This window comes from Schistosoma haematobium, chromosome 6 (genome assembly GCF_000699445.3).
Source record: "Schistosoma haematobium chromosome 6, whole genome shotgun sequence".
In the NCBI taxonomy this organism is placed as follows: domain Eukaryota; kingdom Metazoa; phylum Platyhelminthes; class Trematoda; order Strigeidida; family Schistosomatidae; genus Schistosoma; species Schistosoma haematobium.
The window spans coordinates 19,174,988-19,200,231 of NC_067201.1; the positions used below are offsets into that span (position 1 = coordinate 19,174,988).

The window sequence follows — 25,244 nt, forward strand, 5'->3', positions numbered from 1 at the left end:
TACTGAGAACCAAGTAGCAACAAATACCTATTTAATTTTAGTTTGATACTTCAGTAGTGACTTTATTATCAAATAACTCAACTGAATATTATTTCTAGTGCCCAAGAGTGATATGATGAGTGCATGTTTTAAGGAGCCGTAATCAGTGTAGTCGAACGATATTGAAGATCGATCTCTCAAAGGTAGTTTGATAGTTTTCGAGTAATGTGGGTTTACAGAAGTCTGGTGTGAACCATCGGCTGATGACAATATGTTTATTGTGAGAACCCGAAAGTTCTGAACCACTTTTCTTATGCGGTCAAGGGTGTACACCACTAAGGGGTACCAGGTTGAAAACATAAAAATGTCAACTACCTTTGTATCAGTTTTCTGATTGGTATCAGTCGGTGGTAAGCAGATTCCTTAAACTAAGATCTAATTGATTTTACTAAGTTGCTCCATTTGTAAGTTTTTTTAAAAATTTCTAAATATTTTAGTAAAAGTAGTAGCCTTCTTAAAACAACGATTTTGATAGAATTGTATAACTATTTTTACAGTTGTGAACTCCCTATTACTGAGTAAAATGAAGGACGAAGTAGGTTTGAATATATACACTTACAACGAGGATACCCACTGTCAGACATTGGAAATAAATCGAATCGTCTATGATATTCCACAGGCATTGATCTTCTTACATGATAAATTTTAGGAATAATAGATGTTGTTGAATTAACCATGGTAAATGGACCTATTTCACATGTTAATAAACCAGGACCAGGATTCATCTGTTCAGTGATAATTTGACCCCAAGGATCCACAACTAAACTATGCCCATATGAAGATCGTCCTTCGTTATGTTTACCTTCCTGCACACAAAGAAATCACAAAGAAACTTTCATAAAAATACATACGGATTGTGAGTATAACAAAGAATATAGGCATTACTCTAAATTCATGTATATGTTGATATATTCATCATTGATAGCAGGATAATGTTTGGGGAGATAAAGACAACTGAGTTCCATTTTGAATATTTGACAATTTAACTTCACCTGAAGCATTGATGTTTTCTCGAAAGAGGCACAACAAGCACCCATAAGATGAAAAACCTACGAGTCCGAGATTACCATAGCATTTTTCGAGACAAAAAATGGATTATAATGAACATCATCCAGTGCTACCCATCTCCATCAATGGCAGCAGCGATGATAAATACCATCTCTATTGAATGTTGCAGTCCATCCTAGAAAAATACTAAGGAAGCAATCTGACGCTTCTGATGGGGAACCTAAGCACTAAATCCAGCGAAACCAACAATTTGTAAAGACGCATCAATGGGAGAAATGGAGAGGGAGAAAGCAGAAAGAATGGTAGGTCTAGGTGGTTTCAATAACACATAGGTGGTAGGATTTCTTAATACGAACATATGCATAAACCTACATAGGTTTCGCCGGACCGCAATATAGAAATCTAGGTTAACCAAGCAACACTAAATAAGAAATTCCGAAAGTCTACAAAAGACGTACGAACAAATAAAGAAGCTGATATAGCTTCAGCATTGCGCAATTAGACAAAATTACGAAAGTTTAATACAGCCTTCCTTTCAGATCCTAACAAGTTACAAGACTTAAAAGATCGTCTAGGAGAAACCACTATGAGGAACGACTGGAAAGAAATTAAAAAAGCAGTGACTTCAATATCGTAGGAGGTGCAACTGGAGAGTATCTGGAACTTCAAACAAGTACCAACCAACAACAAAGTCAGAAACTTTAATACAAAGGTAGAGATAGTTCTATTGCACGGGGCTGAAACTTAGGTAACTACTACAACCACCAATGGTGCATATGGGCTTCAGTATCCTGTGGGAACAAATGGCGTATGAACCAATCGTTGGTCACCGGCTACCATGAGATTGCATCTCCTTACGATGCTCTATTGCCTTGTGGGTTAGACCTTTAGGTCAAAGGCTCGGGGTGTGGCCCCCTAAGATAACCACCCGCTTCGATTTGGGCACCCGGGCAGTATCGTAGCCCACACGCAAATGATGGACTCTCTATATCTATGGGAACTACTTTTCTCGCTTCGAATAACAATCAAATGATTCAAATGATTATTATTATTATTGTTATTATTATTATTATTATTATTATTATTATTATTATTATTATTATTATTATTATGTCTAACAACAACTATTAGAAGAACATTTAACGCGGCAAAACTGCGAATATCCTTCACTAGTAGAAACTTATTTTCTGTATCCATAAAAGATAAGCTTCCGCGTCTGGTCGCCTCCGTGTGCATCTACCAGTTCACCTGCTCTTGTGGAGCAAGGTACATTGGCCGTACCCAGCGCTCGCTTTCGACTCGGATACGAGAACATATCCCAGCTTGGTTCTATAAGGGTGAAAGGAAAGCAGTTAGGAGTTCTATACTTGAACACCTAATCGACTATAACCATTCAACGGATCCACAAATTGACTTTAAGGTTGTTTATATGATTCGTTCAAATCTACCCAGATTTCTTCGTATCTAACTTTTTAAAAAAATAGCCGAAGCTCTTACCATCCAGGAGCTTAAACCAGAACTATGCGTACAAAAGAAGTACGTCTTATCGTTATCGTTACCTTGGCCTTAATTATTTTGATTATTATTATTATTATTATTATTATTATTATTACTGCATTCTCCCCTTTACTTATGTCTTATATTCTCATTGTTTTATTCGTGAATGCTCATCATATCACCTTATTTATTTTTTACACCTCTATGACCTTTAACTATTATAACAAAAAAACATTTTAATCATCTTATTATATTCACTAAATCTATTGTTATTATTCATATTACGTAATCTTGTATTATAACCCTTTTTTATTAACTGTGTTCACATTTCCTCACGGAATTAGTACTTTTACAAAAAACAAGAAAATTTCATATATATACGATTGTACAGCTTGATAATAAATACGTTGAAAAGAGATCCCTTCGCTGAAATTCATGTTTTAATTTTAGTGTTTAAATGGGAATTATCTGTCAATATTATTATTATTTACCACATCATTCACCCTCTTTTATACTTATACTGCGGCTCGTCTTCGGTGGAAATTCGACTCTATCTAAACGTTTTCGAGTCACTGTCCGGTTGAAAATTGTATGTTACCACCCAATATGAGTACTGAAGCAGTTTTTCTGAAACCACATGAACCATTCAAACTGGCTGCCTTCAACGTTCGCACACTTATGCAGGTCGGACAACAGATAGGGCTGGCTATGTCTTTGGAAAGTCTTAATATCGATGTCTGCTGTCTATCCGAGACTCGTATTCAAGACTCTGGTGAAGTACTGCAAATTCGATCTCCATCTGTCGCTTCGAAAAGCTTGTTTTACGTGCGCTTATCCGAGGGCCCTGTGGCATCTTCGTCTGGTCTTGCTGGCGTCGGTGTCGCACTAAGCGCTAGAGCTGAGGCAGCACTAGTCGATTGGATCCCCATTAACAGTCGGTTATGTGCTGTTAGATTAGAAGGTTCCAGCAAAGTGAGAAGAAATCGGCGTGAGAAACGATGTCTTTTCGTCATCTCCGCCTATGCTCCGACAGATTGAAGCCCGGATGCAATCAAGGATGAGTTTTACCACCAGTTATCTGTTCTTCTCAAGAAAGTGCGTTCGACAGGTATTGTAGTACTAGCCGGAGACTTGAATGCTCAGGTCGGGCGTCTAGGCACAGAAGAGAGTCGTTTAGGTGGCCGATGGGGACTTGTTGGTCGCAGGTCAGATAACGGGGACCGTCTACTGCAACTGCGCACAGACCACAACCTGTTTCTGGCTAGCACTTACCTCCGGTTCTTTTTAAAGATGGTGGTGACTTTCTGACTAAGGAATTGACGACGTTGTTTACAAAGGTTTGGGAACTAGAGAGTGTACCAACGTCATGGAATGAGTCGAAAGTAGTCCTTATCTTTAAAAAGGGTTCACGTCGTTCCTGGGACAACTATCGGGGGATAAGTCTACTACCTTTGGCGCCTTCGTGATGTTAGTCTGGCTGTAAAAGGTCGGATCTACAACGCGTCGGTGAGAGCAGTTTTGCTCTATGCTTGTGAAACCTGGCCTCTCCGAGTTGAGGACGTTAGACGACTCTCTGTGTTCGATCATCGTTGTCTCCGAAGGCTTGGTGACATCCAGTGGCAACACCATGTCAGTAATGCAGAGGTTCGGCATCGTGTGTTCAGACACAGAGATGATAATGCAATTGGTGTCACTATTTTGAAACACCGACTTCGGTGTCTTGGACATGTTCTACGAATGTCGTCCCAGAGAATTCCACGTCGTGCATTATTTGCCGACTCTGGGACTGGTTGGAAAAAGCGGAGAGGTGGTCAGTATATGACATGGTGTCGTGGGATGAAAGAAAGCTGTAAAGGACTGGCTTCTGTCGGTCCTTCACGATTCCCTGGTTGGGGTCCGAGAGATGGTGTTACACAGTGGCTAGAGACGTTATCAGATATGGCTCAGAATGGAAGCCAGTGGCGATCCTGCTGTAACCTTCTTTTACTTTCTTCATAAAAAGTGGTTGTGTCTTCCTTAACTGAAAGATTTCTTCTGATTGTACCTTTCCGTTCCCTCATTATTATTATTATTATTATTACACTACCTTACACCAACCTCTTTGTTATTGTTCTCTTTTTTTCACGCTCCTTACCTTTTTTCCTTTCTCTTCGAATTCTCATTGTTTTGTGTGGCGTATATATATTGGCGCTCTCTTGTACTAATATTTGTGTTCAAATAAATAATAAATAAATAACCACCAACGAAACTGTGCAAATATTTATAGACAGTTGTTTACGCAAGATACTCAACATCCGTTGGTTGGATACCAACAGCAATTACCTACTATGACAGAGAACAAATCAGCTTCCAGATGAAGAGTAAATTAGAAACAGATGCTGGGAGTAGATAGGACAAACACTGATAAAACCATCAAACTGCATCACAAGGCAAGTTCTAACATGCGATCCTCAAGGGAAAAGGGAAAGAGCCGAAGAGGGGATGGAAAGCATTCAGCAACAGCTGGAGAGTCCAGGGGGGAATTGATTGGAGATCATCAATCGACTTGCCATCCTTACCAAGTACCCTATTCCTAACTCAGGCATTGCTTATTCCGTGGTCCCAAAATGCACGAGCAATACATCGTGGACACCTATAATCGCATACACTACAAATGCCGCGAGTTGGAAAGAGCCAATCGGACCTTCTTAATCCGTACCGAGATTTCGTTGGACACCAAACTATCAGTACTAATGAGACTTTCAAGATAAGTGAAGCAGTCAATGCGTCCAGCTATTCCACTCTCTATCACTAATTCAGGCAATGACGCACGTCAATTTTGAAGTAACATTTCAAATTTGGAGGAAGAAAACCCTATCCCAAATATGCTTGCATTGCTGCCTAAGGCAATCATAAGATTATATTTTGTAAACGCTCTCACTAAACAGAACTATATCGTCTGTACGTCCTAAGTCAACAAGTGAATCTCCCTGTAGAAGACCGACTCCTGAGAAGTCAGCCGATGAGATATTATCCCTAAAAGCATTCTATGACAAAGTTAAATAAAAATGGAGAAAGACAACCCTGAAGAACAACACTTGAAGTAACCAATTCCGATAAGTTCTCAATGAGCCCTGACTCGACCAGTAGTGTTCGGGTAGATAGCCTGTACACCGTTAATGTACTTTTGAAGGACTGCAACACGACCTCACAACCAACAGTCAAACGCTGCCTTAAGGTCAAGTATGTCTATGTTCCGGAGTCTGCCGAAGAATTATTGAGGCTAATATTTTAGACATTATATTAGTCCAACTGATTCCCCTGTGACTGACACGAGAGGATTTTTGCCCTTTCTTATAAACTGGGACGATCAGAGATCGAGACCAGTCAGATGGGATTACGTTTAGTTCCCAGACTTCAGCTAAGATTTCAATTAATCTAACTGCTAAAACTTGATCATCATTCTTAAAATCTCAAGGGTTAGTCCAACAGGTCTTAATGCTTTCTCTCACTACAGATTACTCATAGCCTCTTCAACCTCACTAAGTGGTGGATGACTAACATCAATTTACCATTCAGATTACTCGGAGATGTTGGGTGATTGAAGTGTGGTTGACGACCAGTTGGACTGTTCCCCAGGGTTTTATGCCCATCCATTCAATCTTCTGGAATGAAAACGAATAATATTCCTCAGATAGTTTCACTAAGAGATGGATTTTTAATACCCGTTTACTTGAAAAGTCTGAACAGTTATCTACTTTTACCTATCGCTTCTGCCTTTCCTATCTCTTCTGCTTTCGCTACCCACCGCTGTTCACGACCATTACGTAGGCTTGTTAACAGTCTATATTTAAGCTACCTCAGCTCCTCATAGTGTTTAGAGCCAGACGGGATGAGTTCCTGAGTATCCATCAGTTCTGCAGACGCTGCTGAAAACCGCTGATTCTTCCTAACCTTTTGGTTTAAGTTATTTGTGAATAGCACTGCTGTTCATAGAGCTTTTTGGATATCATACTAAAGCATCGAGGCTACGGGAAGTAGCAGCGGAAACCTTAGATACTCGAAGGGTAAATCGTTCCGGTTCTTTATATTGACAAGACGAGGTCAGATGAATGAACATACTTCGATCCTGTTTGCGGATTTCGGAGTCGCGAAATGCATCGACGGAGCGAAATTCTACATTCCTAGCTAAAGAAGTTTGTTTTCCTATTGGACACAAAGTTCGAAAATCAAACGCTCCAATATGTAGTTTAGAGCGTGGTTTCAAGAGACTGGGAAAAACATTTCATGAGCTCAAATCATTAACAACTGTGGCGCGTGGAGACAAAGATAAGTGAGAATGGTTAGTTGTGGGGAAGGAAGAATTATAGAGAGATGAAGTGGGGGATCGATCGTGAACAAGATGATTTTAGGTACTATTAGAAGTATGGGGGCAGTTGTCACATCCTGGATGCTCACACTGTGGAAAGATATTTCTTATTGAGGGAGGTGAGAAAGAAGCTGAACTAGTGGTGGTCATAGCGACCTAGGTAAGTGATCCAAAGCCCAAGAGCCAAGTTCTTGAAGCCAGTCACACATGGCCTTTTTATGGGGAGTTTTTAATGTGTTAGCTCCGGACTTCAAAAAGTGAATACCTTACTTCTATCGTACCCCTCTATAGTCAACAGTACAACTTCGGCCTGGGGCCTTAAGTTACTGTTTTTAGTTCTATCGTTCTCCAACCGACCAGCTTGGCATGGTAGGGCCTAAAGGAACATATATTCCAGGTAATTTTGTTCGGTTGAGTCATCACAATAGACAAATACGACAACCACGTCAAGATAGAAGATGCGGTAGGTTGGGTCACTCAGGGATCGGCTAAATGACACCGCGTCACAATACATATTCAGTATAATCCATTTTGAATCAATACACTAGTTCTTAATCATATATCAGCTGACTAATATAAAATACACTGTGAAAACTAAAAATTGATGCGCCTTAATTGATCTCAAGAAAACATGATGTACATAATTTAGACTTGCATCAAACAAACAACCAACATAGATACCCCCGGCAGTTAAATTAGCAAGAATATATTAAATTACTAGAAAAAAGGTACAAATTAGGTGAGACAGTTCATCAGAATGAAAAGCACAGGAATGAGTAGGTTACCTGGGCTGCAGCAACTACATAACACTGATTCTCAATAGCTCTGGCTCGAATCAACGTATGCCAATGACCAGCTTCTCCTGTACGTGTAGTATAAGCAGATGGATAACTTAGAACATGAGCATTCTTAGCATATCGAAGATGAGATGCTAGTTCAGGAAATCGCATGTCATAACACTAGGAAGAAATCGATTTATAATTAGGATATCTATATTATTTGGAAAGAACTTTTTAAATATTAATTATTGATTGAGCGTAAAACCTAAGAGGAATAGTGAAATACACATCTGACAAAGAACTTGTAATAAAAACAACTATACACTCACACAAGCACTTAAATCTCAACTGCTGAGTTACAGGATCAGAACCCACCCCATCCACAAACATACGAACAACTTAGAGTCACTATTAACAGGCTTCATACGATGGACGTTCCAGATTACTGCATGATTTTGAAAGTGACTGCCAAATTACATAATAGGCATTAGTATCTTCATAAAATGGAATCGGTAAGAGTTGAACGCTCCGTATAAAATGTCTTTAGTCGAAACCAGATAAGCAGCTATGAATATGGTAAACAGACGTACAAGAAATCACGAGAAGCGTGTACCATGTCTGTCATCCGATATATTTCAGTCATACTGAAAATAAATATCGGATGGTGTTAATATCAATTCTTAAACCTTTGTCAAAAACAGTTCTTGGAGAACCAGTAAGTTTGGAGAACGCTAAATTACTCCTCAAAACATTGTATTTTCTTATCTCATTGGAACTGAACAGGCACATAATTCACTATTGAAACGGCAGCTACTAGCGAAATCCTTGAGATTTTACGTTGATTTTTACCTTTGAAGATAAAAGCTAAGTGATGCACATAAACTGAAGCATCTAACTTTATTACCACCTAACTTGTCTGAGATTCAACGAGCTGATGGTGTTAGCAGTCGAAAGGTCAGTCAAACTACCAGTGTCACTAATATTTACTTTTAGAATATAATATTAGGACACCTCATTGGATGGCTTTTATTGGATGAATTGCGTCATAAACTTATCCAGTCATATTAACCTATATGAATACTGTAAAAGATATTTTTACACTATTTATTTTGTCCCCCTGACCCCATCTATAATCTTTAATATTAGCTATGCAATTATTTTAGACTTGTAAAAGAAAAGAAGATTTTTTGCAAACTAGGTGGTCTTCACCAGGTGAATAACTAAGAGTAATACACATTTAGGAATATTTCTTAACCTGGAGTTTCAACTGAAAAGTAACGTATACTATTATGTGTCGATGTTCTGTTACTGTCTGATTTTTGACAAATTTAACATGACACCAGTAAAATTGTGTCAGATATAGACAAAATAATCACTGTTACGTACGATAGCTAGTCCCAAATTTCCAATAGGGGTGTTTTGGATTACGATTGGAGCCTCGGTACCAGCACATATCGCTTTCGACTCAAAAAACGATGATCGCGTACATGTTGACTACAAAAACAAATTTTTAATCGATGAGTTTAATTGTAAATAATCGACAAATGAGTCAGAATTAAATGATAATGTAGCAACGAACACTTATAAACAAAATACACGAGACGATGTTGAACCAATGGTCTATCAGGTAAATTTGTATTATAGTAAAATAGCAATGAACTGTGACTAGCAGATACATTGACTTAGGTGATGCTAATTCAATAGTAAAAGGAAAAATATAGAGTATATGGTAACTATTTTCGTACATTCAAGAGCTACGCTGTATTCGGTTAACAGTACATGCTTTATTACAAACCTCTACAGGCAAGTTTATGGTTTAAAAAAAATGCTGAATAATCTGTTAAAGGCTTTTCATGTTACTGGATAGATTAAACGTATGTCAAATATCTCGCAGTCACCCTATAAAGTCAGATTAGTCTTATAACGGACATAAAATTTGGGCTATCAATTTAATTTACTGATGATAAACGACTTAAAGAAACATCAAAAGGAATTACATTAGTATAACTCCACACGGCTGAACCTTACCAGAACCAAATACTTTATTTATCTATTTATTTATTTGAATACAAATAATGGTAAAGGGGCATGGAATACATATGGGCCACACAAGTCACATGATTTCCGTGTAGGCTGTGATAGTGCCTGAGTACCCAGACGGAAGCAGGTGGTTTTCTTAGGGGGCCACACCCCGAGCCTTTGACCTAAACGACTAATCCACAAGGCAGTGGAGCAACATCAGGAGATGAAGTCCCATGCTAGCCGGTGACCAACGATTGGTTCATACGCTATTTGTTCCTTCAGGATACTGGAGCGCACGTGTACCACCGGTTTGGAATGAGGGTTTTCTAACTCCCCTAAGTGGATCATCCGTACCCACCAGGCCGGTTAAAGCTCCGGACATTCGCGTTTCGTTTTCTCAATTTCGTAAACATCAGTAATGCCACGAGAAGGCAGTGAATAAGACTTCCCTGTCAGTGGTTTCCAGTACATCAACATAAAACAATAGATAAGAAAGATTAATTATAGAAAACTGAATGAAATTAACTTCTGTATTGGGTGTAGTTTCGTTTGTACTTAAATTGGCATCGAATAAATGGACTTTATGATAAACACCCACTATTTGACCATCTGAATTAATAACTATGTGAGAATTGTACAACTGATCATCGTTCTCTGTGATCTGGATAATTTGGAAACAAAAACGAACATGAAATTAACGGTTATACTTGTAAAAAAGATTAATATTATTTGAGGGATTAACAAGTAACCAAAAATATAATTTTTTTTTTAAATAATGTAGTAATTATTAGTCGCGAGTATTTACACTGTGGCTGAAAACAAAGAACGTGTTCTGACGGCAGTTTAGTCAACATACAAATTTTAGGATTAGTCAATCAAAGTTTTTCATATTTTTGTACACTGCTAAAAGCAGTCTTCTTAGAAATACTTTAAGATGCATGGCCTTTTATCCTTTATGGACTGCTAGTCGTCACAAGCCATTTTAGTCAAGGTAACTGAGCAGAGTTACACGTAGCATAGGAAGAAAACAAAACCTAATTCTCAATAAATCGAAATGACTCACGTACATATGACCCATACCTACCCGCATACATGAAGCATAAGTTACCTGACATTGACGAATACTAAGGTCTTCACTGGTAGAAAAGAGAAGAGCACAATAAAAAAGGGTAAAACCCACACAACTCGATCCTTAACAGTGAAGGGACCTCCTAAGCTTGAGTTGAACTTAAGTGATATGATCCAAGAACTGGTCGGAGCATCGGAGATGCACTTATCCCATATTTACTACTCTATGCCCGTACCCACTAAACCGGTTACAACGCAAGACAATCGCCTGTCATCCTCTCAACTTCGTAAACAACACCCTCGCCGCAAGAAGGCAGTGAGTAAGACTTCCCTGGCAGTGGCTGTATATATGTTGCCATATGAGGGCATTTTGAGATTAAGCTGAATTCTCCCTACCGTCAGCCGTACCTGGGCAGTGGGGGTCGTAACATGCATTAACTTCACACAAAGACAATGTAAATGTGCCAAATAATTGCAAGATAACTTAGTCATTTGAAAGATTTCACATTGCTTACCCTAATATGAGCACCACCAAGACTAATCCAAAGGCTTTCTCGAGAAGCTAAGGCACGGTATTTTGTTATCAAAGGTCCGTCTAACACTTCTGAAAGATCAAGTGTCTCCTCACGTGACCGACCAACAAAATCAAAGCATTCAGGGAGGAAAACGATCTGAATTTCTATTAATGATAAGATGTTCGATATTTAAACTGACCTTGACTCCTGATGCTATGGCCTGGTTAATATACTTAACCGCCTGGTCGAAATTCCGTTCCTTATCTGCTGTTGATTGCATTTGAACTATACCAACTTTTGTTGTCATGTTTCTTAGCAGTGTTATTCTCGAAGACTTGGCAACGCAGACAGCACCCCAAATTGCTTTCAGCGGAGTAAGTCGCATAAGATCAACGTCCAACGCGCCCTTCAAATGGTTCAAATGGTTGTGGACGGAATAGAAGAAGCTTTCGCTCAACAGGCTTCCGTGTCTAGTAGCAGTGGATCACGAATACCTACAGGCAGGAACCTGGGTATATTAACAATGAAAGAGGAAAAGGAAATTATTAAATCATAGTAAGATACTATCCTTAGTCCTTAAGAATAGATCAAGTTGCCTCTTAAAAGGACTCCTGGGAAGTCACTTGGACTAGCTCAGCCGGCAGCGAATTCCAGCATTTGACAACCCTTAAGGAGTAGAAGTTGTGTCTACAGTCCGTTCTGCTATGTTGTGTCTCCAATTTCCGGGTGTTACCCCTTAGGTTTGTATTGGGACTAAGTTTAAGTAGGTGTTTAAGAGGATGTCCAGAAGTGTTAAGGACACTGTAAGCCATCAGAAGGTCACCTCTAAGACGCCTATGCTCTAATGAGTAAAGGTCAAGTGATTAGAGGCGCTCTTCATAAGGTTTAGATTTGAGTCCTCGAACTGATTTCGTGGCTCGCCGTTGGATACGCTCCAAAGTGACCTTGTCTTTTTGGAGTGAGGGGGGAGTACTATGTTTCCGTACTCTAAATGGGGACAGATAAAACTGTTGAAGATTATATGAAAAGTTCTTCTGTCGAAATAGCCAAAAATGCGCTTCAATGTTACCATTGCAAGGTTTGCTCGAAAAGCATTTTTGTCACAGTTAAAGTAAGACTTTGAATCGTGGGGCACCAGCACTCCTAAATATTTTTCGACTTGGGATACTACTAGAGAGGAGTTTCCTATAGTTTCCTATAGTCTGCGACATGTCGCAGATGGACTACTTTACACTTTGAAGTGTTCAAAGTAAGCCCGTTATCGTCTGCCCAACTTTGAAGTCGAGTCAGATCCTCCTGAAGCGCCTGTATATCGTCTTGGTTGCGTATCTCTCTCCAAAGTTTCACGTCGTCGGCAAAAAGTAATAAGTCTAACGTTATGTGTTGAGGAAGATCATTTATATAAATCAAGAAGAGAAAAGGTCTTTGTACTGAGCCCCAGGGGACCCCACTAGGACACTCCATAGCCTGAGATAAAGTGAAGTTAACCCTAACCTTAAAATGTCGATTCTTCAAATATGAAGTGATTAGAGGTGGTCTGATACCCAATCGTTTGAGCTTTTTGATAAGACATGTATGGTTAACTTTATCAGGACTAACACAGGCCATCAGGCCTCCTGTCCTTCCCAAACTGAAACTGAAAAAGCCTTTGAGAAATCTAGGTAGATGATATCAACCTTCCCCTTGTGATCGGGGATGCTTGTTCATCTGTCCACCGCAGTCAGAAGGTTGGTTATACAAGAGTAACCCTTCCTGAAACCATGCTGTTGGGGTGAGAAGAAATTTAAGGACAGTAAATAGTCATTTATACCATCGCATATCAGGGACTCCATGACTTTTGGAGGTATTGAGAGAAGAGCCACCGGTCGGTAACTTCAAGGTTCGCTGCGTCGACCTTCTTTGAAAATTGGTGTGATGTGAGCCAACTTCCAATTTTCCGGTAGTTTTCCTCGGCTGAGCGAGTGTGAGAACATCACGCTAAGCGGCATCGTCAGTATTGAGGCTGCTTCCCTCAGTATGGCAGAATGAACCATATCCGGGCCAGGAGAAGTGTCGATTCTTAAGTGCTGCAGTTTCCGGAACACCAAGTCAGCGCTCGGGTTCACTTCGGAAAGTCTTTTTGAGTTGCAGATGAAGCTTTTGTCAGTATAGTTTATGTGAGTGGGTTGAAATATCCGAGAGTATTGTTCAGCCAAAAGGTTAGTGGCATCGCCGTCGTTACTGGTCGGGCCGTTAGGACCTAGCAGTTGGGAAACTCCAGTTTTGGCTCGACGAAGAGAGGCTGCATAACGGAATAAGCCTTTGGATTGGAGACAAGTTTATCCGTAAGCTTTGTCTGGTACTAAAGTCCGTCTTCCCTTATAGCCTTCGTGCGTACGCTCCTTATACGTTTGTATAGCCTGTACGCTCAACTGTACTCTCCCAACAGTGCCTTTTGCGGCTTAGCAGGCGAAGAGTGCGGTTCTTGATGATTGTAGGTTGCTTGTAGCAATTGGAGACCGTTTGAGGGACTGACTACTTTGTAACACATAAGAGCGTGTGCAGTAAGAAGTCCCAATGAGTATCCAAATCGAATTGAGGGTGAACATCTAATCCTTCTGTTGTAGATAGTCCTGTAGAGCTGACACATTCAACCGTTTGAAACTCCAGCGCCTGTTGTTGGTGGGATATCTTAACTCACATTTGCTGACGAAACTGAAAGCTATAACGGCGTGATCGCTTTTTCCCAGGGGAGCCAGGATTGAAAGGTTGTCAAATAGAAATTCTTCGTTTTTAAATACGCAGTCTAAGCGCGATGGCGTCTGACTGTTCTTCCAACGAGTTACCGACTTCACATTTTCGTATAATCCCAAATATTCAATGAGGTTAAAGAACCGAGCTTCAGTTGAGTTTTTACCTCCAATATACGTATGTCCCGCGAAATTCACTCTAGGGAGATTGAAGTCCCCTATAATCAGGATATGAGTGAATCCGAGACGCGTAGAGATGTATAGTCCTTCCAGCATACAACTGCCATACTCGATATCGGCAGTGGGCTTCCTGTATACGACACTGACTAGGCACCTCGAGGTAGTAGACAATCTTACAGAGCACCATATGGATTCCTCAAGATTTTTAAACTTGAGGTTGTGAACTTGGTGTACCTCCAAGCAAGATCGTATGCATATGGCTGCTCCACCCCCAATTCCTGTCTTTCTGTCGTTGCGAAACCAAGACATCCCAGGTATTGCTAGCTCCTGGTCCGAGAACTGAGAAGATATCCAAGATCAAGGTATTCCTATCAGATGAACCTTATTAGCATTGTTAAGTTGACGTAGCTCATTCATTTTGTTTGGTAGACTCGCGGCGTTCATGCATAAGCAGTTTATGCTTCTTCCTGTTTGTCTGTATGAGCCTTATGTGAATGGACAGGTATCCTACCTATATAAGGCTTGACGAGACGGCAGGCCCTGCCTTTTGCACGTTTTTTTATTATCAAGTCAGTCCACAAGTGGGATGATCAGCTCCGACTTGCATTTGTGCTTGGTCCTGGCTTCATATGGCCTGTCCGGGTGCATATGGATTCCAGTTGGCAATCGACGTCTGTTGGCACGAAATGCTTCCAGAGTTGCAGCCGCCATATGGGAGGATGGGAAAGTTATCCTCATTAGCCGGGGTCTAGAATCACCGTCCTTCTTGGCTAGTCTCGTCAGATGTTGAGTCAGTATGTTTTTGAGCCTCAAGGACTGTTTGATGAATTTCCGTTCCCTAATATCAGAGTTTGCTTGACTAGGGTCCTTGTTTTCCGATACACCTTGCACAATAATATTTCTTCTGCGAAAAAACTTCCGAGATTCTTTAGGTATGTTTCGGATGAAATTGCGCTCAGAATACGTTATGTTGGGCAGTATCCTAACGTTCCCATCGAATTTCAGTAAATGACTAGCTAGCAGGACATCATCTACGTCGGTAGCATTCTCAAGTGTTACACGAAGTAGCCTCGGGTGATTTTGATGCTTAGATTCCTTTCCCCGAGTGAGCCGTGTGACTGTCAAAGTCTCTGTTCTAGGAAGTTCAAGTTTCTTGTCCAAATTCACCCCAGAGCATCCTGTCATTTTTGTCCTGCAGACTGAGAGGAAGGTCAGGGTTGTATTGGGGGTTCGTGATTATGAAAGAGTCATCACGAGCCGTTATTGTTTTCCCATGTTTTCCGGTGCGTTCAGGTTCAGCACCTTGTTGTTTGGAGGTCGAAGCACGTTTCTGAATCCTAGGCTTTTTGATGACCAGGCGGACATTCTTGAGAGTAGACTGTGAGATCAAATCACCAGTTGACTTCCGTACAACACTTGAGGTGTTCAGCTTACACGGGGACGCCTGGTTATTTTTAGCTCTGTTAACGTGGGTCCAATCATCCACAGAGTTTTTGGGAACCACTGTTGCATTCAAGGACCCGAGTTTACTAAGGGAGTCTATTGCCATCAACATGATGATGGTGCTGAGTTTTAACATGTCATCATTAGTGTTAATGCATGGTCCATCAACGGTAGACCTTTCGACATCCTCATTCTTGTTTTCGTCGCGCGCCCTTGTTTGTCTACCCGTTTTATGACTGTCTTTTTCCAAGCTTACTAACAACTTATTCCACAGACCTTTCAATAGGACAACGACGTTACTCAGCCCTTCAGTGTTCAATGTCTTTGTGACAAGCCGGAGTAAATCAAACCAAAACCCAATATTCTTGTGACGAGATTTTATAAACCAAGTAACTCCTTGGCTCTCAATGTTTGTTTTTTCGGTAGCGTTACGGGATTTTTGGAGTGTTCAGTGAACGGTAGTCTAACCATCCGATTCCACTAATTATAGTTTAGTAGTTAATTGTTGGTATGTATATCTTGTAGTCTAAGTAAGTGCTTTTGTCTCATTTCAATACACAAAATCACTATTTACTGGAGTACAAGGAAGATCTAAGGCATCACACAACTATGGGGAACAAATATGTAAAGATGCCACAAGTATTCGGAGTTTGACAATGGCCTAACTATTAACACATTTATAATCGAAATATACCGACCCAGTCATATCAGAAGTCAGAAGCGAAGACGTTCGAAGATATAGTTGATAGAATACGGATATATTTAAATGTGACCAACTTGGTCTCGTGTGCTGTCACGGGTATGAGGGAAGCGAAAGCAAGAGAGATGGAAAAGGCAGCGGCAATGGGTAATAGCAGACAACTGTTCAGACTTGTTAAGGACATATTATACATTCTCAATCCGGGAGATTGGATCGATGGGCAGAACACTTTAGGGATCAGTTAAACTGGCCTACAGCCACACTTCGGTTTCCCACGATCTCTAGTCAACCTGAATTGCAAGGTAATGTAGATCCTCCAATTCTTTACGAAGTTGAAAAAGCCATAGGAAATCTGAAGCGAGGGAGAGCAGCAGGCCCTGACAGGTTTACTCCTGAGATTTTTAAGGATGGTGGTCCAGTATTAGCAATGAGATTAACCGAGGTCTTAGGTAGAATTTGGGAACTGGACGTAATCCCATCTGACTGGTCTCAATCACTGATTGTGCCAGTCTACAAGAAAGGATAAAAGTCCTCTTGTGACAATCACAGAGGAATCAGTTTGACTAATATAGTGTCTAAAATATTAGCCTCAATAATACTTCGACGCCTAATCAAAGCTCATGAAGAGCAGAATAGAGAAAACCAGGCCGGTTTTCGGCCTGGACGTGGTTGTATAGACCAGATATTCACACTACGTCAGGTTCTAGAACACAGACACTCGTTCAGACGCCCCACAATGGTAGTATTTCTCGACCTTCAAGCGGCATTCGACTCTGTAGATCGTGAGGTTCTATGTCAGTGTTTGTCACTGAAAGGAGTACCAAAGAAGTACATTAACCTTATAAAGGCTCTCTACTCGAACACAACTGGTAGAGTGAGAGATTATGGCGAACTGTCATCAGAATTGATTACCTCAAGTGGTGTTCGTCGGGGCTGTCCACTCTCCCCATTCTTGTTCAACTTTGTCATTGACGTACTTTTAGAGATAACACTTTCCTCATCTAAATTTCCAAGGGTTGAACTTCTACCGGGAGGTTCACTTGTTGACTTAGAATATGCTGATGACATAGTTTTATTTGGTGAAGACGCTGACAAAATGCAGAGTCTTCTGACCACTCTAAGCAACAATGCAAGCATGTTCGGGATGCGATTCTCTCCCTCGAAATGCAAAATGTTGCTTCAGGATTGGGTTACATCGACACCCGAACTAGTGATAGGGAGTGAAGTAGTTGAGTGTGTCGACCGCTTCACTTATCTTGGAAGTCTCATCAGCCCTTGTGGTCTGGTGTGTGACGAAATCTCAGCACGGACACAGAAGGCTCGACTAGCTTTTGCCAACTTGCGTCATTTATGGCGTAGGCAAGATATCCGTCTATCAACTAAAGGACTGGTTTACTGCGCAGCAGTTCGTCTCGTCCTACTTTATGGCAGTGAAACGTGGCCGGTAAGAGTAGAGGATATTCGTAGGTTACTAGTATTCGATCATAGGCGTCTTCGAAATATTGCTCATATATCGTGGGACCACCGAGTAAGTAATGCAGTTGTTAGGAAACAGGTACTAGGTGGGGATGGCAAATCAATTGATGAAGTAGTAAAACTTCATCAGTTGAGATGGCTGGGACACGTGTTACGTATGCCCAACGACCGACTACCTCGACGTGCTATGTTCAGTGGTATAGGAGTAGGTTGAAAGAAAGCTAGGGGCGGCCAGACCAAAACATGGCACAAGTCCATGAAGTCACTGACAAGTGGACTGAGTCATGTTGGTAGGTGTAGACTACCTGGTTGGGGACCACGAGATGATAGCAACCGATGGTTAGAGACCCTGAATGACACGGCGTCAAATGTCGAAGACTTACAGGACTATTTATTTCGGGGATTTATTTACCGCTGCATATGTCAGGAGAGAACAGTGTACCAGCACAACAGTTTATATTTTTATAATTAAGTCACCCTGTCATAATCCAAAAGGGAATGCTTACTTACGAAATAGTCCCATGGACCACTACTTTGTAGTGTGGCGTCGAGTCACGTCTGACTATGATCACCACTACAAGGAGACTGCGTACCAGAACAGGCTGAACCTCCGAATAAACCAGAAATCAGAAGGCGATTGAAGGTTGTTGCGAGATATATTTGTTTGCGAAAGCATACCAAGATCGTGCCAAGGGAGCACAAGCGGAACTATTGAGCAAACGTAAGTTCGTGCAAGGTCACAATCAACGGAACGAAGAATGTCTTCTGTACAGTTAAACAAAAAAGTACAGTAAAACAATCACTGGTACAATTGGTTATAATAATAATTGTTCCCATTACACCAATAGAATTCTCTTGATAAAAGTAGGTCGTCACAACTTCATGAAGATACAGTTTTCTAATGTCTCTCACTTAAACTCCCATTTCTGTCTTCAAGTCTGCTTGTCGTACTAAATCACGCATACTAGGTACTACTCTTTGCATGAGACCTAAAGACCACTTATCTCTCTCTGAGAAATCAGAACATGTCACTACTGATTCACTTCTTATACCTCTCTCTAGCCGATTTTATCTGTATCTGCATTGTAACAAAGAAATACATTCTTTGGACGACCACTTTCAGAATACTCGTATCAAACAATTTGCTTGCTTCCATCCTTTAGAATATCTGTTTTTTAATACAGTATCACAGAATTCCCCGATGTTCTCTCTCAACAATAACGGCTAGGGCAGTGTTATAGCCTAGACATCATTCTGATCGTCCGTAGTAGGAACCAGGGGTCGATCGATAAAAATACTTCACGCCACTATCACTACAGTTCATTTACCAATAGACTTGATACCTCACAAATAGAGCGAATCATGTGCTCCCAGATTCCTCGCCAGTGACTAGCAGTCGGAGTGTTGAAATGTCAACCCTCAACCTTTCTGAGCAAGTCTGAATGTATACGCTGTCATGCTCAATCATAGAGGCACTTCTTCGATTGACTTTCAGCTTCCACCAAATACGGCCCATTATTATGATAGATCTGTTTTGGATAGATTCTTCTACTGAAAAACCTCGTTAGTGTCATGTTTAACGAGTGAGCAGTTAAATTGTATGCCCTCTACAGATTCACAGTCTTCGTTCTTAGACAATCAAATACATTACAATCATGCTTCTCAAAAATTCCACCTTGCTCTACCATGATAAGTCCGATAAAACGGGTCGTCAGCATTCTCTATTCTGACCGATGTTCGGGGTGCTGCTAGCTGTTGAATAGCACACAGGTTTCTTTTTTTACAATAAACAGTTCCTCGTCAATGTTCTCATGAGTACACCAACTTCAAATAACCAAACCTTTTGTCGGACTGTTGCCATCACCTGTGTAGCACTGACATGTTTTTCTAATTAAGTAATGTGCTGTAAAACTAGATCCGTAATTGTATGCTTCAATGAGAACATGATGAGATATGTCCTGAATTCAAGCCAATAAATGTCAGGAGGACGACCACCAATGCATACTAATCCATTCATCACCAAAGGATTCAACGTTCGTGGTGGTGAGTTTGTAGAATTATGGTCTACTATGATATTAGTGCTGCTCCAATAATAGACCTAATCCCAAAATCATACGTTTGTCATGACGTAACTGCCTAATGTATAATATCTTACGTGCAAGTTTCATCATATGATGTGACAATATAGAAAATATTGTCTACACCAACTCATCACATCGTACCAATCATCAATATATGATAGAAAACATACTTAGGCTAGAGATAGAACAATATATTTAATATGAATAAAAGATTATGTTACAACACCTAAGAATCACCACGCCTGCAAGGCTGAGCCATGCTATCCGATCAATTAAGATTCACTTTATTCATTTTTCCCGCCTCCTCCATCGTTGGGTTTGTCTCCGCGTTAAATATTGAATATCTATTTTCCCAGTTGTCTTGTGTTCAGCATTGAGGATTGTGTGGTTATGGGCCAATGCCATTACAAGATCATCACATTTATTTTCAGACTTGTCTCAGGCGACAAAGGGTATCTAGTCTCTTTTCCAAATACTATGTCTTAAACAATTCGAATCCATTATAAAACAGCAAAATTTGACTCGCTAAACCTGAGCATATCCATCTGAATAGGCCAATCACATACCTTTGGCACACCTCGATATACTCCAGAAAGAGATATCCCTTGGTTAATCGAGATATCAGGTCACTGAGACGAACAACATCATATCTGCAGATCACCGACGTAGACGATCTGTGTCGAGATGATTGGAGGCCTAATCGAGTTAGACGTGAATGGTGTGACAAACTAGCTAACGTTGAAGTCACACCTCGTGTTCAGCACCTTACGTGGACTACCCCATTGACGTATCAAGGTACCATAGATGCTTTGAAAACAGTACAACACAGAGGACGTTATTACAAAAATACGTTAGTTAAAGTAGATACAAGTGAAAGTAAGGCCACTGCCGCATGGGCCAGTCGATGGCATACGATTAATTGATGAGCGTTGGTTGTCCTTGACCTTGAAGAAGACCGATGATTTGATCGATATTCAATAGCCCAACTGCTGGATGATTTGGCTAGGGCTTAGTGACATTTCCCTGGCCCTACATATTAACCATTTTACAAAATACTCTATAATCCATGGAAATTCATACAAGTTAACGTAAATATGAACATATAATTCCAAATCAGATATTAAACCACTAATGTCTTTACTTACCGGGAATTTTTCCGACTTATTCTGAACTACCATTTTGCTAAAACACATTATTAGGCTATACCCAAGAGGATAGTACGCACTTTTCATCCTCAGAGTTGAGATCACCATTTTCGAGAACAGTTCATAACCCTCAGCCACTCGAACGTATCATAATAAAAACCAATGTTTTTTCGACCTTCACAGTCCATAACGAACATTGGTATAGACTGCATATAGACTAATAACTCGGTATTCTTTATATACTAAGCTGATATATCATCCTTCCGAAACTGATGATACAATATGTCATGTAGATTGTGTGAATCTGAAATCCGCTTATATACAAATTCCTCAGGCTCACTGATCTACTGGTTAGACCTGTTTGTAGGTCAAATATCAGAAGGCGGTTGAAGGCTGTTTTTAAAATGTATTCGTTGGCGATCTCGTGGTATCGAAATAATGCCGAAATCGTGTCAAAATCTACAAGCGAGACTTACGAACGTACAAGAGTTCGTGCAAGGTTACAAACAACGGAAAAGCATTTTTCTTACACCTAAACAAACAGGTATAGTAAAAACATCCCTGTTACAGTTGGTTATTATAATGTTTTGAATTATTTGAATTATAGCACGAACTAAGAGTCCCAGAAATAACGCAATTGAATTAAGAAGTGAGACACAAGCACAAACGAATGTATTGTATTTGGAATTCGAAATCAAGCATTCAACAAGTACAAAGGTATCATTAGTCCATTCAAGCACCACAGTTATAATAATTGTTTCCGTTATACGAATCGCGTAGGTCATTACAATATCAATCACCGCCTTATATCTTGAAAGTATATGACATCATATGATTCTAGTTATGCGCCAACATATTCTAAGTTTCATGGTAAACTATCACTAATATAGCCAGCAATATGCTCATACTTCTCAAAATATTCTGCCATACCAAGGTCAATCGTATGATTAAATTTTTAAAGTTCAGAGCCTTTACTATTCAACAACGTATCATCATTCATGCAATAAAGGAAGCCCCCGGATTCGTTAGTAAGTGATGCACAGTTGTTTATTCCCTATTCCAAATCATTATGCAATCATGTCCTCCTTACCTCTCAGGTAGATGAATAACCACACTGCATGTGTTCACAGATACTTGTGAATTCACAGACGAACGACTTTTTAACTCACTGGGAAAACAGGAAGCCCATCCATTCATAACCATCGGTCAATAATTCGAGTAGTTTACAGCATTCCCTGATAGTAATGTCATTTGTTGGTCCGATATCTGAATCCAGTTAAATCGAACCACTAATGCCTCTAACCTTCGTATATTCTTAATTGATTTAGTTTGAATTAGAGACTAACGGAATAAAATAAACCGAGTACAAGAATGAATTTTGGTTACGTATATTTAATACATTCATTGGTTCAGACAAACAACCAGAGAAATGAAACGAAACGAAACGAAATGACGCGCATAAGAGAAAGCGGGTGGGCCACCGCGTTTTGATCGCGAGTGACCTAGTATTTATATCCAGACAAAAATAATTTACTGACGGGTGATGAGTTGGGTAAGTAATTAGCACACATGCGATCATATAAAAACAATCGGAGTTATTAAGCGAACAACCAGGAGAGTCGAAACGTCGCTTGGGGCGAATGAATAAATTGGCCTGTCCAAAAGCTAGCATACACTATGTGGACTGGATAAAGTACCAGCCACTACAGTCACATTTAAACTATTTTGGCACGAATTCTCGTGTCGTAAACACAGATGAAGAACTAGTCAGTTTCCCTAAGGTTCTTTACTCGATACATTAACACCAAAATAACCTTATCGATTGTAAACCGAATCTCTTAAACTATTTTTACGTAGTCCCAACGTTGTAACAACCTGTCAATAAGGTGAGCTGTGTTTATGAATGCAGTCTGTAAGAGACTCAAATCAAAGTGACAATATCACTCCTGTTTCAACTTGATCTTTTGGGGAAATCACAATTTAACCGGAAATCAATTCTGTAGTTATTTAGCTAAATGTCTAAAATCACTATTAACAGATAATCCAGGTTCTGATTTCATTTCAGCCACCTAACTATCATCCACCGATCCAAAGTGACCACAAAACATTTCTGATGTTCTCATGTTCAGTGTTGTTTATCGTTCATATCCAAGTGCCTCGCTGCTCCTCAGTTCCTCTTTTTTTAAGAATCATGTTCTTAAAGCACAGCTATGGAACTCCTGACATCTGGAACAAACTAGACGTACGTGTTTTCCCAAGGTCATAGTTTACACCGACGCTCTACAAGTCTACTTTCTAACAACTATAAACTTAAAAAGTTGCATTGCATAAATACTTAGCACGACCAAAATCCTAACACAATAATGAGGAGATTGGATCTCGTGTGTAACGTGGACGCGATGCCACTTTGGAGAATATTTTGAAGATTACTCAGTATATCTGAAGGAATGAACTAATATTCCTTTTTATAGACTATAATTATTTAACGTGTATACTAAGAAACGATAAATGTTGCAATTTACAGACCATGCCTGTAAAAATGGCATATACCTGCCATTGCAGAAATATATTATTGTTATATCTTCAACAAAATACTATTCAAGTATCCGAATTAACGTGCTAACTATGAATCTAGGGAATAACTCAACTTAAGACTGACAGAACTGGACGAGCACAACTGGAAGTAAAATATTTAGAATCCGTGATAAGCGCCCAATCAATTATAAAGGAATCATCAGCTAGTACAAATAACACATACGCTCATTAAAATCCTTGTAATCACGATTGTTCAATCATTCTAGATCCTGTACAACATAGTGCGTTGGAAAACAAGTCCTCTCTTGGGCACTGAGGCCACCCTCTCAGGTCACTAAGACCACCCCAATCCCAATTTCTTTAACAAATACTTCTGGAAGCTTTTAGTCTGGGAAATAAAGATCGATTGTTAGGAGTCCCTCCATAAAGTCGTCAAATAATCGATATAAATACTTTAGTAATCAGATCAGTTTTATACAGCCATGTATTGACGTCGCTATGTCCAATTTTCAAGTGTACAAAATAAGATAATGCACCAAAAGATGTTTTAAGAGCTAATTGTTATCCAAAAAATTTGTGTATTCCTTGTTGTGTATTATGGAAGACCATACTATTAAAATTCAATTTATATGAATTCCATATTGATTATCTGAATACTAGTTATTAACATCTAAAGAAATCAATTTGAATCCTACTTCTTTTGATTTTGCTTTCAAACCCAGCAATGACAACAGATGACCGATATCAACAGTTGTTTCCAATTGTATGCAAGGAACGGCTAGACATCTAGTTATTTGATGATAACCACCATTGAACACGGGAGTGTTTACTTCGTATAAATTGAGCAACTGCTAAGTCCGATAAAACAAAACAACAATCTATTGGTTGTTGATTCGCCATAGGACCGCGAACTGTCACTGATAATAAACATGATTGTAATAAACAGTTTTCATTCATTTTCTAGTTTGAAAATCTAGCACTAGAAAACATAACTCCAAGTGAATTATTCGTTATCAATCAGTGAGTTAATTCCAAAGTATTTAAAAAACTTATGAATTAGCGTTTTTAGAAATTAAATTTTATTCTAGTGAAAATAAGCAATTTTCTATGAAACTCATTAGTGTAATTTTTTCGTCCAGTGAGAATTCGATTTGTTGTGACGTAGATCGCATAAGAAAAACGGAACTAAAGGTTTTACTATGATTTGTTCAGTAAACAGGGGCTCCAAAGGTCCTAAAGGAGCCGAATATTTTCTACCTGATCAGAATTTGATGGAGGTCTGAAGAATATTAACGTGGCATGCTATGAACGGACAGTAGCATTGTGGTGTCTGCTACTGATGTCGACAGATATAAGTAGTATGTATAATCAACCGAAAGTGAAATGTTTGGCAACGGAAGGTTAAGAAGAGTGAAGGAAAGAGGACGAGAACAAAGAGTGATTGCAGTAGAAATTGAAGGAAGAGTGCAGTCTGAGACAATTCAATGACATTTTTGCTGATTAAGCACTTACTGTTTGGTTCTCAGATTTTGCTAAGAAGTCCTGTAATTCATTCCATTGTCCCCACTTGTGTTCTCGTTCACTACAGCAAACTTACCTCCTTGTGGATTGGCTGAATTATAATGATGTTATAACCAACGCTAATAACTATAAATACACATGTTTTTTGTACATTTTTG

At 39.7% G+C, this 25,244-nt stretch overlaps 2 protein-coding genes across 4 annotated transcripts in view; both read right to left on the bottom strand.

Moving 5' to 3' along the window:
- NIT1_1 (Nitrilase) overlaps positions 1-18,367 on the bottom strand; it is a 37,280-nt gene extending 18,913 nt beyond the window's left edge. Inside the window, exons 1-7 of one of the 2 annotated variants that reach the window (XM_051217056.1) lie at positions 18,311-18,367; positions 11,476-11,784; positions 11,277-11,432; positions 10,220-10,354; positions 9,058-9,165; positions 7,678-7,851; positions 599-845 (exon numbers count right to left, since the gene is read on the bottom strand). In XM_051217056.1, coding sequence (XP_051065689.1) covers positions 599-845; positions 7,678-7,851; positions 9,058-9,165; positions 10,220-10,354; positions 11,277-11,432; positions 11,476-11,661 — 1,006 coding nt within the window. In that variant the 5' untranslated portion in view covers positions 11,662-11,784; positions 18,311-18,367. Of the gene's footprint in view, positions 1-598; positions 846-7,677; positions 10,355-11,276; positions 11,441-11,475; positions 12,204-18,310 lie in introns of those variants that run through there. The other variant, XM_051217055.1, reaches the window with a different exon arrangement.
- Positions 18,368-20,699: 2,332 nt separating this feature from the next.
- Positions 20,700-25,244, bottom strand: part of ARHGEF6_1 (Rho guanine nucleotide exchange factor 6) — a 55,696-nt gene continuing 51,151 nt past the window's right edge. For both annotated transcript variants that reach the window (XM_051217058.1, XM_051217057.1), the window contains 2 exons: positions 24,261-25,212; positions 20,700-20,914 (listed from right to left, as the gene is read on the bottom strand). The gene's annotated coding sequence lies outside the window, so the exon portion shown is untranslated. The remainder of the gene's footprint in view (positions 20,915-24,260; positions 25,213-25,244) is intronic.